Source organism: Squalius cephalus, assembly GCF_949319135.1.
Source record: "Squalius cephalus genome assembly, chromosome: 24".
Lineage (NCBI taxonomy): Eukaryota > Metazoa > Chordata > Actinopteri > Cypriniformes > Leuciscidae > Squalius > Squalius cephalus.
This window is the reverse complement of record NC_137145.1, coordinates 25,541,118-25,558,271: the sequence shown is the minus strand read 5'-3', so window position 1 is coordinate 25,558,271 and position 17,154 is coordinate 25,541,118. Positions and strand designations below refer to the sequence as shown.

Below are 17,154 nucleotides of genomic sequence, written 5' to 3'. Positions count from 1 at the left end.
ATGGATTGGCTCCTGTATACATTTCTGATTTACTTTTCATCCACAATCCTTGAAGGTCTCTTAGGTCATCCAACCAGAGACTGTTAAATGTTCCGCGGGTCAGATTAAAAACGAGAGGAGATCAAGCTTTTGCCGTTGCTGCACCAAAACTTTGGAACAGCCTACCTGTTTTTATTAGAACTGCCACTACACTACATGAGTTTAAAGCTAAACTCAAAACCTATCATTTTTCTTTGGCTTATAATTGTAGCTGATTTGTGCTGTGTCTGGTATGTTCTGTGTTTTTGTCTTGTATTTTATGTTGTAAATGTTGTAAACCAAGACTATTTAAATCAGTCACCTTCTACACATCTTTGCCAACAACCAAGGTTAAAAACATCAGGACCAGAAAGTGTAGGTGTTGGTGAACAATAAGTGTTCACAAACTAAAGTTTTGAATGGGGCAGTTTGAACTGCTGGATGGTGTAATAAAGGACTGTCTGCGTATTTTTACCATTATCCACTTGTATGACTCATCGTGCATGACAAAAGCCATAGATAATGGAGCATTCTTACACAGATGAATCAATTGTCTTGTATATCAATAACAACTAAAGGGATTCTGTTAGTACAAACAGTATGCAAACAGCACACAACCACGTAGATTTAGGAAGAAACAAATACTTTTATTTGTTCAAGTGGTTTCAGGTTACACAAGCATATGCTAGTTATAATATTTACTTATGTTCTTATCAAGCACTAAATGATTTCCTTTAACCAATCATGACAAACAGTGCTCTAATGGAAATAAATGCATGTCTTTAATATCAACTGGTAGACTTGTCAAGTATGTGAGTACTTCAACTAGTGTACGAATGTACTTAAAGCTGAATCTATTGTAAGTGAAAACTCTTGTACTGCTTTACGATTAACATTTTAAAAAATATATAACTAATTGCAATAAACAATATAGCATATTTTCAACAATGATGAACATTATTACCTGCAGTGAACCTGCTAGACTTGATTCGTCATACATGGAAAAGGTTATTTTATACATGCATGTAGTTAGTAAGTGTCATCAATGTGCATTCCATGCTTTGCACTGTTAATGAGCAGAGTAATTGTATTGACTGTATTGTCTTATTTGTTTGCATCAGTTCAGTCTATCATTAGCAAGGTTTACCATTTGGTCAAATGCCTTTAGAATGAGAACATCAACATCATCATCTGGGTCGATCTCCTCACTGTAGTTCTTCACTGGAAAGATGTGGTTCATTGGCACTCCGATCTTGTCACTACATATCTGCATCTAAAGAACAAAAAGATGTAAAGCCAAAAAATGAATGATGATTCAACAAATATCAGACAAACCTAGTATTTAAAAATAAAAATAAATCACTTCCACAAAGTAAAACACATATAGGATGTTACATGCACCTGATCTCTGATCTTCTTGCTGGTGTAGATCTTCCTTAGGTCTTTACTCACCAGTGGACATGCTAAATCCACTTTAGTCATGGCGATCACTTGAGGAATCCCTACAATGATAGTGATACATCTGTTATCTTTTTATAAGAAAATAGCACATTTCCATTGTTTACAAATTATGTAAGACAAAAGTATTTATTAAATTTTAATCTATTTTGCAGAATGTATCTTTGACTTCTAGTGATTGGTACAGAGCTTTTTCATATTTACTGTCCAAAACAAACAGAATTTATTGTGTAGAATTTAGCTATGGAAAGAAGCTATTGGGGGGGGGGGGTTGGGGGGGGATTAATGTAAAATATTCCTTATGACACAATTGGACTTTGTGTTTGGAGGACATGTCATTGTACTGGGGAACATGCTGAACAATGAAGTTCAACAGATTAATAATTATTAACAAAATGATTCTAGAGAATATTTCTTTACTAGGTTTGCATCCAATCAAATGAATAATTAAGGTTTTGCCAATAGTTGTTTTGAACAAGAATTAATTACAATAATAATTCCATGCAAACTGTTGTCAATGTTTTCTATTAATGTTACATCCCACCTCTGTACTGTACTCTTAAACTCTCCACTGTCAGTAACCACATATTTAAAGGCCAGTCTTACTTTTTTCGCTGCATCTTGTGCGGATTATGCGCAATTTATCAGTAAGTTTTTCATCTAAGAACTGGACTGTATTTGCAGCCACAACGTAAACCAGGCAGGACGCCTGATCAGAGAGCAAAGGGTCACAGATGTAATCTTCACTCTTATGAATAAGAGGCTTCTCTGGGTCGAACTAAGATTTAAAATGACAAAATATATGAAAATGTCAGACTGTCAAAATAATTTGTATTTGTACAATGTTTAATTTTTTCTACTAAATGTGGTTTATTACTTTGTAGTTATTCTTGACATGTCCATAAATGGCATTGATGATATCTTCTGGCTGAGACCCACACATTACATTAGCTTCCAAACCCCTTGTGTCAATCAAGGAAAAAGGCAAATCATCATCTTCATTTCTGATGCGGTGTGTTGTAAGCTACACAAAAAAATAAATAAATCTAAAAAAATAAACTGACAAATTTACACACAGCCAAAATTCTCATAATGCACATACTATTGTAACAGTGTGGTTGTATCAATCTCATAACGAAGGAGTTCCAAGAAAATCTAACAGTCTTTATTGATTAACCGAAGCAAAACACAAATGAGATTGTAAAAGTAAAGCTCTAGTGAACACAAACCACACTAATAATAAACAAGAACTGACCAAGAACATCTCGGCTACTATTGTAAACTCCATTCCCTGATGGAGGGAACATCTTGGGTTACGAATGTAACGCTTGTTCCCTGAGAAGGGAACGAGACGCTGAGTCGAAGACGACACCTTGGGGAGGTGGTCGCCTTCAGCGTGTCTGAAACACGTGTGGATTAAGTGCAATCTCGATTGGTGTTGCATCATGACGTCACATGTGATGGTGCTCACGGAAGCTACAAAGGGACGCCAGCACACAACAGTGTTAGCTTCTGATAGGTCGAAGCAAGTTGTTCTCAGGCACTCAGGAGGTGTGGCAAAGGGATGCAGCGTCATACAGTCATAACCCGAGACGTTCCCTTTCGCGCTGCATCAAAGACGACACTTTGGGGAAGGAAATACCCATTGAGTCACACTTACTAGTGCCTGTCCTGGTGTGAAGCTTGCATGGCACAACTCAGGACGTAGGACTTTAGAACCCAGGATGGAGTTCTTCTTCAGCCTGGCTGAACTCCCTCCAGATTAACTCCACCACCTCGGGGTGGAGTCTCCATTCCCCGGGCCTCAGCCCCTGCCTTGAAAGGATATCTGCCCCATATTTTGGTCCCTGGGAATGAACATTGCTCTGAGTGAGAGTAGTTTGCTCTGGGACAACAGGAAAACCTGATGAGCAAGTCTGTACAAAGGGCACAACCCTGCTGATTTATATAAGAGACCACAGACGTATTGTCTGTTCGAACTAGAACATGATGACCTCTGAGGTCCAGGAGGAAATGTCTTAGAGCCAGAAACACAACCAACATCTCCAGGCAATTGATGTGCCATGAAAGATGATAGTCCCTCCATAGACCTCTGGTGTAGCGGCCCTCCATGACCGCTCCCTAGCCCGCTCCCTAGCCCGCTCCCTCGATTATCAGATCGACAAGTTGAGGTGGGCCGGTGGGTTGGTTTGGGGGTTTAGCTTATTTATTGAAACATAACAGTTTCAAAAAATAAGTTAAAGTAACCCTAAAAAAAAGTATGGTATTTACTTGGAAATGTGGTACCCAACAGTATGCAATATGCATATATATAAAACCATAATACATAAAAACTTATAATTTACAGCTGTGTACAACTATTTTTCTTGGAACAAATAAATTAATTATACAAACTCGTAGCTGTTGGTGAGAAAAAATATTTATTTTATTTATAATTGTTATGCTTAAATGAAAATATTCTGACAGTGAGACTTGATAACCACAGGCTACTCACTCCCACTGTATAAAAAATGCCTAAACACAAGTTAAAAACTGTACGCACCTTTACAAAGAAACTGGCATAATTTCATAACAAACATTAATTATATATTCCTCGACCCACCTAATAAATCTAATGCAATATAAATCACTATTTATTTATATTAATAATAATATTTATTATTATACTATATAATATTATAGTATATATATATATATATATATTTACTATATTTACTATATTTATTTATTTATTACTACATAGTATTCAATATAAATATTGCACATTTCTGCCCAACCCATGGTAAATTACTACAGTACATTCATGGTAAATGTTTGTAAGGGTGATTAGGGGATTTAAAGTCTTCTAATTTTGTTCATGCCACAATGTTTCTCCTGCTTTCCTCATCAGTCTTGTTGGGAATGTTGAGACTGTTTCATCCGATTTAATACTAGTTAAATCATCGAGTGATTTGTGGTTTGTAACAGAGAGGTTTCTGTAGAACTGAAACGCTTCCCACTGGTTGTCGCAACGCTGTTTAATACTAGTGTCCGGGACCGGGAGTAAACGCAACTCTGTGCTGGGCCGTGTTGAAACAACTAACTGAAAACAGCGCTATTTGTTGTTGCTATACTGACCGAGAAACCGCTTCAGATGATTCAGTGACAGAGCGGTCCGAATGAATATGAATAGTTTTAGACCGTTATACAGAAAGAATCGAACCAAAAGAATGATTCATCCACGAATGATTGGTAGCCTATCGCTGGTTCAGTCGACATAAATTCGGGACACATATAATAACTGCTGATATATTCGCACGTAAAACGTTTCTCAGGTCAATCGGAGCGAGTATCAAACTAAATTAGCCGCACCGCCAGGAAAAGAGGAGGAAGGAGGTTGGTGCCGTCGGGCTGGATGGAGATGATTGGCGGGCTGCCAATTGAATAGCCCTGCTGTAAGGGATGCGTCCGTAGTCACGATTTTCCTGGCCTAGCTTGATTCTGGTGACTGTTGTCAAGATTGACTCTATACGAGCAGGAGACAACTCTGCCTGCATCGTAACTGAGTCCCATACTACCCCCAGGAACATAGTTCTCTGTTGGGGAGACAGTGAACTCTTCTTGGCATTGCGTCTCAACCCCAAGCATCTCCGTGGGTCCTGTGAGGGCTGAGGAGGCGGTGCATCCCCAAAGAGTGGGCTACCTACCCATGGCGAATGAGGCTATGGCCGAGAGTGAGGAAGCAGAGCATCGCTCACTGTCAGCACAGACCCATTATGGCCCAGAGGTTTTGGAAACTGCTCTTTTATTGAAAAAGGGGCGGTGGCGGCAGAAATAAAACGAAACACAGGATTCTCCACCCGATTCTTCAGCCAGGAACTAATCATCCAACCGTGAGGGCTCAGGACACGGTGGAGTGTTCCACTCGAGCCCAATGCCCACGGTGACCTGGGAAAGCATGGCCTTCAACTCTGAATCCGATTCAGAATTCCTCATCCTCTCCAGAGGACAAAAGCCGATGCAGTCATCTTCATCAGATCCTTATCCGGAGCGCTGAATGAGATACATGGTGCCTCACGTGAGGGACCTGCACCAACATTCAGCAACTCATTGGCTCGAGGAAGCCAGAAAGTAAAAAGAAAGGAGAAACAGGGACAAACGGAAACAGAAGAATCAAAGTATCAAACTAAAAGTCAACAGAAACATCATTGTGACAACTACAGGTCATCTAAAGAATTTTAGTTTACTGAGAAAATGAAAACTTGTTTATGCATTTTGTTGGAAGAAAAAAAAATCTTACTGTATAATGTGCAATATTATTTAAAAAATAATACTTACTTTTGTTGTAAAATTGAAACTTTTACTTGAATAAGCTATTGCGCTACTTGTGATCCGTCCTTGGAAAACGTTGTTAACAGAATTAATAAAACTGGACTTCCCTCCTTCAATCTGTCCAGCTACAAGGATCCTGATGTCTTTTACATCTGGATTACTCACAGAGAACATTTCTAGGCGATTCTTCAGCACTTCTTTTTGTCTATGCAAGTGCAAGAAATAAAATACTTTAAAGAAAGGAACTTCAGAAAAACTGCTGATTTGTCATATATCGCACATTCAAGTCTCATTTGGTCACACCTTTATTTAGATATTTATTTAGCCAAAGACTTCATATGTTTGGCAATATAAAAATAATAAGCTTTTACTGAAATCTTTAAAACAGTACATTATGTTGGTAAACAATATAGTGTTGATTCTAGTCACTGGCATCTACTAATGATAGGAAACATTAAAGGCCACTATTATTGATAAAATTATGCTTTTGTTATTATTGCTATAATGTCTGTTGTTATTTATTGTGTTAATATATTTTCATATCCAATTCTTTTTTGCTATGAAAGTCATACAGTATATACCATCACCCTTTTATAAATATATTTATATCTATTCATGGAAATAAGACAAATAGGCAACATTATTTTCTACATAGCGTGAATATAATATGTTAAACTTACCCCCAGTCAATTCTCCTCCATGGTGTTTCCAGTTCTACATACAGTATATAAAAAGAAAATATGATTATCTATGGTGTATCCCCTGTCAAAATACAAATCATATAATACTGCAAAATTATGCAAAAAAAAAAATGAAAATCATTACCTAATTCACTTTTGTCTCCCATTATCTGCTGTTTTTCTCAGAAGAATGGTCACTTCACGTTTTTCAGTCAGTCTGCAGCCCAGTGTGGAAGCTGACATCATGGTGCCCGTATATATAGCCTCCTGTTCCTTTTTCACTTTCACTTTCAATTTTACACACAGTACTGGGAACACATTTAAATGCATATTGAATTAATTTATTTTGTAGAAGCAGAATACTTAAATGCATTTTGTTTTAATTAATCTCAAATTAATTGTCTGCTATACATCATCAGTACAAAGTGAAATATTATGAAGTCCTAACAGGATGGAAAGAGTTAAAAATCGATGTAATGCCAGCCTCCATTTCCAGGAAACAGAAGCTAAAAGTGATTTGAAAGTGCTGTGTCATTCTAGGGAGGGGGAGCCAAGATAGCACAGGCAAAAACCTACAGAATATTTTTGTCTCAAAACTAGAATTTGGGTTGTTTATTATATTTAATACTTGATTATGTATATAAACACAGATTGGAGACAAAAAATTGGGTCCACCACGTGCCGCTTAAACAGCTTCAGTGCACTTTGCCATCAGTTCACCAAGGCTTTGTATTCAAATATCGTTTTTTCCTTTTTGTTTTGTTCAAAATGTAGTCCTTTTTGGCATTTTGATAATGGTAGTAGAGAGTGCTACCACCATCATCAAAATACCAAAATCGCCCATAGGTGTTCAATTGGGTTGAGATCTGGTGACTGAAGGTCATTGTATATGATTCCCATCATTTTCATATTGATGCCAGCAGCCACATCAGCCTGTAGCCCAAGACTGGTTGTCCACCGAAGCTTAGCAGAGTTGAGCCTAGTTAGTACCTGGATTGGAGACCTCCTGAAAACTAGGGCTGGATCCTAAAAGCACACTTGTGGACTCGCGGTCTTGTGACCTTAAATTGTGCATGCTTGCCAAGTGTACGAGTCCGACGGGTGTCCCATTCCGCATTTCAGTGCTCAGAAGTGTGCTCGCGAGCGCCGCCTTTCTGTCTGTCGGATGAGACATGCCAGATAGCATGATTACATTGATACAATGTTGAGTTTTGATCCAAACCATAATTTTGGTTGAGTTTGACATTTCAATGTTTAAAGTGTGTTGGATCAGCATAGAAATTTTGATGAAAGTCAACAGCACACATGGGTGGAGACACACCCTGCGTCTCAATGTCCATACTACCCACCCTAAACAGTATGCACTGTAAAAACTAAAGGAGCCTCAAATATCCTGTCGGATACTCAAGGACCTTCAAAATGTAATTTAAGTGCCTCAAAGCTCTTTCTCCTATAGTAAGGTTACTAGAGGAGCATTGACAATCTTTGAGGTTCTTGCTGGAACTTATGGGATCCTTTAAGCACTTTGTATTTAGTTCAGAGGTTCTGCAGTCACCTTTTCAGTACCATGAGACCCTGAAGTGCTTTGGGAGAAAATAGAGGACGGTCCTTGAATGTGATAAAAGGGTTATTGAAAGATCTTTTAACATTTAAATGGATACTCCACTTTTTTTTTGGAAATAGGCTCATTTTACAACTCCCCCAGAGTTAAACAGTTGAGTTTTACTGTTTTCGAATCCATTCAGCCGAACTCCGGGTCTGGCGGTACCACTTTTAGCATAGCTTAGCATAGATCATTGAATCGGACAAGGCCATTAGCATCTCTCTCTCAAATAAAACAATGACCAAAGAGTTTTGTTATTTTTCCTATTTAAAACTTGACTCTTCTGTAGTTACATCGTGTACTAAGACCGACGGAAAATGTAAAGTTGCGATTTTCTAGGCTGATATGGCTAGGAACTCTACTCTCATTCCTGTGTAATAATCAAGAAACTTTGCTGCTGGGCGTAATGATATGACGCAGTGCCTTTACCTATTCTTTACCTTACAATATTACTGTCTCAGAATTGTAATGCGTTACATTACTCCTGTATTACTTTTGAGCTACTTTCACCAAAATAACTACAGAAGTAGAACTTAACATTCTAAAATGACTAGGGTTGTAACGATATGCGATATGAAACCGAAATCGCAACACTCAGATCCACAAACCTGTGTCGGTGTGAGAAGGCAGAATCGCGACACACCCCTTCCAACTCCCATGTTATCATCCCGTCCAGATCCAAAGCTACCACATCTTTAAATTACTATTAGTATTATTTGAAGTTAACATTATAAAATACGTAGACCTACACCACAAAACTAGTTGAGGATAAATTCTTTAAAATTGGTCAATTCCAGCGTTATGGACATGACATTTGCAGTAAAAACTTGAAATATAACTTGAAATATAAATGCTCAGAAAATGCATTTAATACCAATATATTTAAACGTCTGTTTATATATCCATAATAAAGGAGTCCAGACATTAGAAAAATATCAGTCTACACATGCGTTTTATATTTAATATGAGGGAAATAGACATGCATGCATGCGTGACACAAAAAATATCTTTAACTTTTAGGTAGCAAAATATTTTTTTTGTAATTCAGTGAATTACACTAAGCAAACCAAAAGTAATACTATACCCACTGGATGAAGAAGGGTTGGCTCTCCACAGAACATAATATATTTATTTTATTTTTTTGTGTTCGCATTTATGAGGAAAAAACTATGTTACGGACGTGTCAGTTCTCAGTTATGGACGTGAGCGCTCTGAAAGCGACACTAAAAGACTGAATTAAAACTTTCACAGAGACCTCAAACAGAGAGCACAAAGCCTTTCTTTAAAGTGAATTTCGTTTTGTATTAATTGTATCTTAATTTTAATCAATGTTTCATCAATGTTGCCTGGATTTAATAAATAAGAAGTAAATATAGTAGACAAGAGATAATCAGGACACGGAGTCGCCAGTGCATGAACTGGAGCTCCTCTCATAAATGAACCGAAACTCAGCGCCTACTTGCCTCACAGACATGTCTACTTTTAAACAGAACAATTCAAAACGAAAGAAAACAGACTGCTCTCTGCTTATGTAATCTACATGAAATGTGCATTTCTCTCTGGCACGTTCACTACTGTGAAGGTCGTTAGTCAGAATCGTCAACTTCATCTTTGCAGCCAACACTGATACAGAAAACACTTGTTTATTAAAGGTTGTATCAGTGATTTCAGCCCCCCCAGATACTTACATAATTGTGATGAATTTAATCCTTTGTAAGTGATCATTTTGCAGTGTAAGATTACAGTTAACACCTTTAAATATTACATAAATGTATTATGTATGTATGTATAAATCTGCAGCAAAAAGTAATTCTTGAAAAAATCTGCACAGTAATTTTATCAAATCTTCTAAACATGTTAATAAAAATAAATTACTATTAGTACTCTTATAAAATTCAACCAGGCAATCATACATTTCACAATTTTATATTTATACATGAATGTCAAGAATTCAGAAGTGTGTATATTTATATAGCCTACACTACACTACACAGAAATAACATACAATTAAATTATGCTTATTTTAAATGTATTGTGCAGGCTAGGTATACAAAAATATAGGCTTTTAATAATATTTCAGTGCGCAAAACTATGAAAATATGAAACGCTTCAAAACAGAACGCACAAAGCGCGTATGCGCATCGCGGGCGCAGAATGATGTGCTCAAAGCAACGTGGAGTCACAGTGTTCAGCGCTGCGCTGCACAAGTGCGCATTTAAAAGTTCACGGCACAAAGCGAAGAAATGTAGAGCGCACAAATCCTAGTGTCTATCTGTCCAACAGTTTATTGATCATTTGTTTCTTCACAGTTTTAAATTCCAGTTATTGTGCGTTTGATGCCGATTTAGTCCTTGTGATGTGTGATCTAACAGGCACACGGTAGCGAGTCGTTTAAAAACGGCAACAAACTCCAACAAAATAAAGTCATTTTATGCAAATCCACAGCCTTTTCTCTACAGATCAAAAGTGCGCTGTTTGCATCCCTGTAAAAATGCAACTCTTTGCCATCTGTAAGCATGGTGACCTATTCCTTTTTTACAGTCTATGATGGTGACGTGCCTCCCGGTGTGGCCCTGTTGCGCGGGGACGGCGATTGTGGTTCCGTCCCGGTTTACCATGCTGAAGGCTGTGAGAAGCCCTTTTTTTGGGAGGGGGGGCTGAAATCACTGATATACGGAAGCCCTGAACCGCAACGTCAAAAAAAATAAAATAAAAAAAATGCTATCATTTCGAGATTAAAGTCGAAATGTTTCAAGATTAAAGTCGAAACGTTTCGAGATTAAAGTCGAACCGCAATGTAAAAATAAATAAATAATGCTATCATTTCGAGATCAAAGTCGAAACGTTTCGAGATTAAAGTCGAACCGCAATGTAAAAAAAAAAAAAAATTCTGTAAAAAAAAAAAAAAAATTCTGAAAAAAAAAAATGCTATCATTTCCAGATTAAAGTCGAAATGCCAGCCTAGGCTCTGAGATCTGCACACAAAAACAATTGGTTTCACCAACCACTCAAAACCAAAACCGAAATGTTTCGAGATTAAAGTCGAAACGTTTCGAGATTAAAGTCGAACCGCAATGTAAAAAAAAAAAAAAAAATCTGTAAAAAATAAAAAATTCTGAAAAAAAAAATGCTATCATTTCAAGATTAAAGCCAAAATGTTTTGAGATTAAAGTCGAAACGTTTCGAGATTAAAGTCTAACCGCAATGTAAAAAAAAAAAAAATCTGTAAAAAAAAAAAAAATTCTGAAAACCAAAAAAATACTATCATTTCGAGATTAAAGTTGAAATGTTTCGAGATTAAAGTCGAAACGTTTCGAGATTAAAGTCGAAACGTTTCGAGATTAAAGTCGAACCGCAATGTAAAAAAACCAAATCTGTAAAAAAAAAAAAATTTCTGAAAAAAAAAAATGCTATCATTTCGAGATTAAAGTCGAAATGTTTCGAGATTAAAGTCGAAACGTTTCAAGATTAAAGTCGAACCGCAATGTAAAAAAAAAAAAAAAAATCTGTAAAAAAAAAATTTTCTGAAAAAAAATACAAAAAAATGCTATCATTTCGAGATTAAAGTCGAAATGTTTCGAGATTAAAGTCGAAACGTTTTGAGATTAAAGTCAAAATGTTTCGACCATTTACCATTTGTCTTAGGACGTTACAAAATATACTGCGCCGGAATAGACTTTACAGGCGAAAACACTTTTCAGACTGGATGGAGGTAGCCCAGATAAAAGTAAAAAGCTATGTTTAGATCCATGTCAGAAGCAGTTCGACTTCAAGAGCGCAGGTCTTTACTAAAAAAATATTACGACTTTAATCTCGTAATGTTTCGACTTCAATCTCGAAACATTTCGACTTTAATCTCGAAAAGTTTCGACTTTAATCTCGAAACGTTTCGACTTTAATTTCTAAATGATAGCATTTTTTTTTTTTTTCATAATTTTTTTTTTTTTTTACAGATTTTTTTTTTTTTTTTTTACGTTGCGGTTCAGGGCTTCCGTACTGATACAACCTTTAATGAAATTGTTCCATTTTCTAAAAGGTTTTATATGGGCAGATATATATGTCCATATATGTTTTCACTTTCTATGTGGATATATTTAATATATGTATATTTCATATGTGTACATATATTACATTTCCGTATGGCTCACAAATTACTGCAGGTTGGAGGGTGTTAATTTCATACTCTGTGAACAATGGTAGTTTATTTAGTGTATAAATTAAGGTATAAGTCCATAAAACTTGTAATGTCATACTTTGCATTTGTAAAATGTCACCTATTACCTGTATGGATCGTTCACAGACAGCATACGCAGATGTTCAACTAATTAAGATCTTCATCGCTGGCAAACAATAGGATGCTTTTGCATATTTGCTTTTAATTGACTGAAGGTCCACGGCTATTTCATCCAACAGTCTTGATGTTCTTAAATTTCCTGTTACGACTCCGAGTGAGAAACTGGTTCAGACGATTCAGTGTGTGCAGGAGACTAAACAAATAAGTCAAACTGATTCGCGAACCAATTTAGACAGTTTTGCCAACTTGTTTGATCAAGTCTTTGAACAGAATTGACTCAAAAGAGTGATTCATTTGTGAATGGGGCATCGCTCATGCCCCAGAAAAAAAAGAGACAGCACGCTTGGAATAAACTACGTGTTTCTTAACATGTATTGTATTTAAATAAAGTAACGAGAGGAACGTCGCCCCGCATAACAAAGTAAAAGTTTTTTTTATTTATTTTTTTATTAGATTTATCTACTCGAGTTTAAGTAAAAGTATAGCCACATTCAAATCTACTCTTAAAAGTAAACATTTTCCAAAAAATACTCAAGTAAATGTAACAAAGTAAATGTACTTCGTTACTACACACCTCTGACCATGAACTTACTCTGAGTTGGATGAACTTACTCCAGGACACATTTTTGTAACCAGCATACCTCGAGTAAGCAAGGTTTGGTTTAATCAATCAAGAGTTCAGGGTATTGAAGACTAAAATGTCATCTTTTTATATAATTTCATTATTTAATATTATGTATCTGTATTATTATTCTTTATTAATATTCATAATCAGTTGTATTATCTTATGGAGTTTAAAATGCATGAGTTAGAGTATAGAGAGCATGGATCCATGGGTGAAGATCACATTTCAGGCAGGGAGGGGAACTGGGGGAAAGGAATGTTTCATATAAATGTACCACAAATGTATACACTGAAGGGAAGTTTCTTAATATAGAAAGTGGATTGTGCCATGTTTAAGCATGACATACGTTCCATTTTTAAAGCTCAAGCAACATGTTTTTCTACCTTACAAGGAAGTTGTAAAGTCCTTCAGTGGTGTATTTAAGTTCAGTCTTATTGTACTATGGCAGAGAAACACGGAAACGCAGAGACCTGTCATGAATACAACTTCTCAAGTTTCTTACCTGACATATGAATAAAGATTTTTCTTGGCAAGATAACGTACTCGGTTACCTAATGTAACCTCGGTTCTCTCTAGAAGAGGGAACGAGTATTGCTTAATATAAGTTAGCTTACGCTACGGGAAAGTTCTCTTTTCTCGAGATCTGAAGCCAAAAAATTATCCTTAATTTTGTATTCATTGTCAATGCAGTGCGGAAGCCGGCAGACCATGGCAGGCTACATAAGCGTGCTCATTGGCTGTCCAGCGGCAACTGCTGCAGCCTACCAGTGAGCCCTGTGTGACGTCACGCCCTGTGAGGGCGCTTCGCGCCCTCCACGCCCCTCTAACCGCCAGGATGGGTGTGGCTAGTGTGTATATAAGCAAGGGTTCACAGGCTGAGAAACTGGTTTTCATAGTCTGAAGCGCAAAAGCTTGTGGCGCGACACGGCAGGTTACGCAATACTCATTCCCTCTTCTAGAGAGAACCGAGGTTACATTAGGTAACCGAGTACGTTCTCTTACGAGAGTTTCTCTCGTATTGCGTAAGTTAGCTTACGCTACGGGAACCCCTGGTCAACGCTGTGCGCGCCGAGCATCCGGTGCATGTGTCCCAGGGAGACCGGGGAAACAACATGCTGGAACAGGTGACCGGTCGGAGAAACGGGCAAACACATGTAAAAGCACTTCATATAAAATAGAGCGGCACAGCCGGTCTATGTATAATGTAAGCACAGTACATAAGCACATAGTAGGGAAAAAAAAGAGCGGTCTCGCCGGTCTATGTGTTAGAGAGAATAATCCCCAGCGCGACTGATTGGAGGACAGGCGGCCAGCTGCGCGGGCCAGCACTGGTACACAAGCGCGTAATGGGGACACAGAGACAGAGCGGCTCAGCCGGTCTGTGTATAGAAACACTCTTCCCTTGTATTGGTGCCATTTACCAGAAATATTAACAGTACATGAACGTAGTCTGCACATGAGCGACTGGGCAGAACATACATATCACTTATACTGATAACAGTTTAGCCTGCAAGGCAGGAACTTCCAGGTTATAAAATCTCACGAATGTCGATAGGGAGGCCCAGCCCGCCGCCATGCAAATATCGTGAATAGAAATCCCGCTTGACCAGGCCCACGACGAGGCCATGCCTCTAGTGGAGTGGGCTCTGATGCCCATAGGGCACTGCAGGTGTTTGGAGGCGTAAGCTGATGCGATCGCGTCCACTATCCACCTGGACAGACTCTGTTTCGAGGCGGCGAGACCCTTGGTGTGCCCACCAAATGAAACAAAGAGCTGCTCGGAACGCCTGAAGACGGCGGAGCGCATGATGTAAACCCTCAGCGCCCTGACGGGGCATAAGAGGTTATCACTGTCCTCACTATCGAATGCTGGCAGAGCTGACAGGGAGATGATTTGCGCCCTACAGGGGGTACCAATCGCTTTGGGGATGTAACCGTGTCTCGGTTTGAGGATGACTATGGAGTCATTTGGTCCGAACTCAAGACATGCGGGGCTAACCGATAGCGCGTGTAGATCCCCCACGCGTTTTACTGAAGACAGAGCTATCAGAAAAACGGTTTTGAGCGAAAGGTATTTCAAATCCACGGATTCAAGCGATTCAAAGGGAAAAGCCTTCAGGGCCTCCAGGACCAAGGACAGATCCCAAATAGGAACCGAGGGGGGCCGCGGGGGATTCATCCACCTGGCTCCTCTGAGGAAAACGGATGATGAGCTCGTTCCTTCCTATTGTACGGCCGCGCGTCGTCTCCGTGACCGCTGCAATGGCCGCAACATACACTTTGAGCGTGGAGGGGGACCTGCCCTTGTCCAACAGCTCTTGTAGGAAGGAGAGCACCCGTGGAACCCCACATGTACGTGGATCCAGGCTCTTAGTAGCGCACTGTTTAGAGAACACAGACCATTTAGAGGAGTACAGCCTTCTTGTAGAGGGAGCTCTAGACTGCGTGATCGTGTTTACGAGCCCTTCTGGCAGGTCAACGGGTATCCATTGATTATCCACGCATGCAGAGACCAGCGCTCTGGATGGGGATGCCAGATTGATCCACCAGCTTGAGAGAGGAGATCCTTTCTCCCCGGGATCGGCCATGGGGCTAAGTGCGACAGCCTCACTAGCTCTGGGTACCAAGTTTGGTTCTCCCATCGCGGGGCTACAAGAAGCACTGGGTGGTGCGTTTCCCTGATTCTCTTGATGACCTGTGGTAACAGGGAGATCGGAGGGAAGGCGTATAGCGAGAGGCTGGGCCAGGTTTGGGCCAGCGCGTCCTCGCTCTTTGAGAAGAACGTCGGGCAGTGAGTGTTGTCTTTTGACGCAAAGAGGTCGACTTCCGCCCTGCCGAACAGGCGCCAGAGCGACTGGACTGTCTGGGGGTGCAGAGATCATTCTCCCAGGGGAATGATGTCTCTGGACAGTCTGTCTGGGCCAACGTTCAGGTGGCCTGGCACGTGCGCGGCTCTCAGCGAGCGCAGCAAGTGATGACCCCGCACGAGAAGGCGTTCTGTCAGTTTGCAGAGGTTCCTGGATCTGACACCGCCCTGTCGGTTCACATAGGATACCACAGACATGTTGTCCGAGCAGACTAGCACATGGTGATCCCGTATGAGAGGGAGGAAGCGCTTGAGCACGTTCTCGACCGTGTAAGACTGAAAATACTGGTTGAGGCCCTGGTCTGAGACAAAGGGCTAATTACCATTTGACCTCCCCCATACGACCTCACTTCCGCAAACTACTAAGAACTCACACAAGAATATGGTTTAATGTGAATGTTTATCATTGACTGTTATGTTTTTGGTGTCATTTGAAATGTCTCAAAGTGAGTGGTACAGATATCTCATATCCAGATAGATAAAATAAAAGGTAATAAGGTTTATAGAAGTTTAGAGAAAACTGGTTAAGCCATTTGAGGGTGGTTTTCCCCATCCCCCGTATCACCTGGGCACACAGGATAAAGGAAGGTGTGCGTGCTCTATCGGGGCTCTTCTTTGCTGGACACGAATGGAATAGGGTCTCTGTCTCTCTCTCCCTCTCTCTCTCTTTCTATCCCTTTCTCTCTCTCTATCTCAGGTACAAACTGGGTAAGATTCTTTGGTGTAACCAATGTATAACCATGTTCTAGATATTTGAATTGATTGTGGAGTTAATCTCCGATATCTGAAATATTAAATTATTACATGTGATTATTCTAACTGATTTTGACATTGTTCATTTAATGGTTAAAAGGAATTGTCAAACATTCGCTCACTTTTAGTGAGGCACAGATATTATTAAAACCTTTCATTTATGGAGTCAGATGAAATAAACGAGAGTATACATAACTAAATGTATTGTAAATTTAACCAACCAATACTTTGCAAGAGTGAGGACAAGAACACGTGATTCCTTCCCCGTGTATTGGCGAACCGGCAGATTGGACCAATTTCACGGGCCTTACAAAAATGGTGACCTCGAGACGTGATCTCAAAACAGATCAAAACAGATTCACAAGATACGTCCTTCCGGCAAGTATTGGGACTTTAATATCAACAAGAGTCTTGAACATCTTCTCTTTCTTCCGCGATTGTGGTAAGTCAATTTTCTTTGCATTTTAGAAGTGTTGAAGAAATGTTTGCATTGTTAACGGGTCGGAATTAAAGCCCTTTGTTTAGAAGCGTGATGCGGCAGCCAGA

The 17,154-nt window shown here is 39.2% G+C and overlaps 1 protein-coding gene across 1 annotated transcript; it reads right to left on the bottom strand.

Annotated features, from left to right (window-relative positions):
* Positions 1-647: 647 nt before the first annotated feature.
* On the bottom strand, positions 648-2,494 carry LOC307152924 (interferon-induced protein 44-like). Its single transcript, XM_079861920.1, has 4 exons — positions 2,354-2,494; positions 2,083-2,254; positions 1,420-1,520; positions 648-1,291 (listed from the first exon to the last, which is right to left on the bottom strand). Exons 1-4 carry the CDS (start codon positions 2,417-2,419, stop codon positions 1,136-1,138), a joined length of 495 nt encoding a protein of 164 aa, XP_079718046.1. The 5' UTR covers positions 2,420-2,494; the 3' UTR covers positions 648-1,135.
* Positions 2,495-17,154: the final 14,660 nt, after the last annotated feature.

Bases quoted from the DNA above. Each gene is read 5' to 3' on its own strand.
- LOC307152924 (XM_079861920.1), bottom strand. From the start codon at position 2,419: ATGTGTGGGTCTCAGCCAGAAGATATCATCAATGCCATTTATGGACAT. The intron at 2,255-2,353 runs GTAATAAACCAC...TTTAAATCTTAG, and splicing joins ATGTCAAGAATAACTACAAA to TTCGACCCAGAGAAGCCTCT. The intron at 1,292-1,419 runs GTGCATGTAACA...TTTGTTCTTTAG, and splicing joins GCAAGAAGATCAGAGATCAG to ATGCAGATATGTAGTGACAA.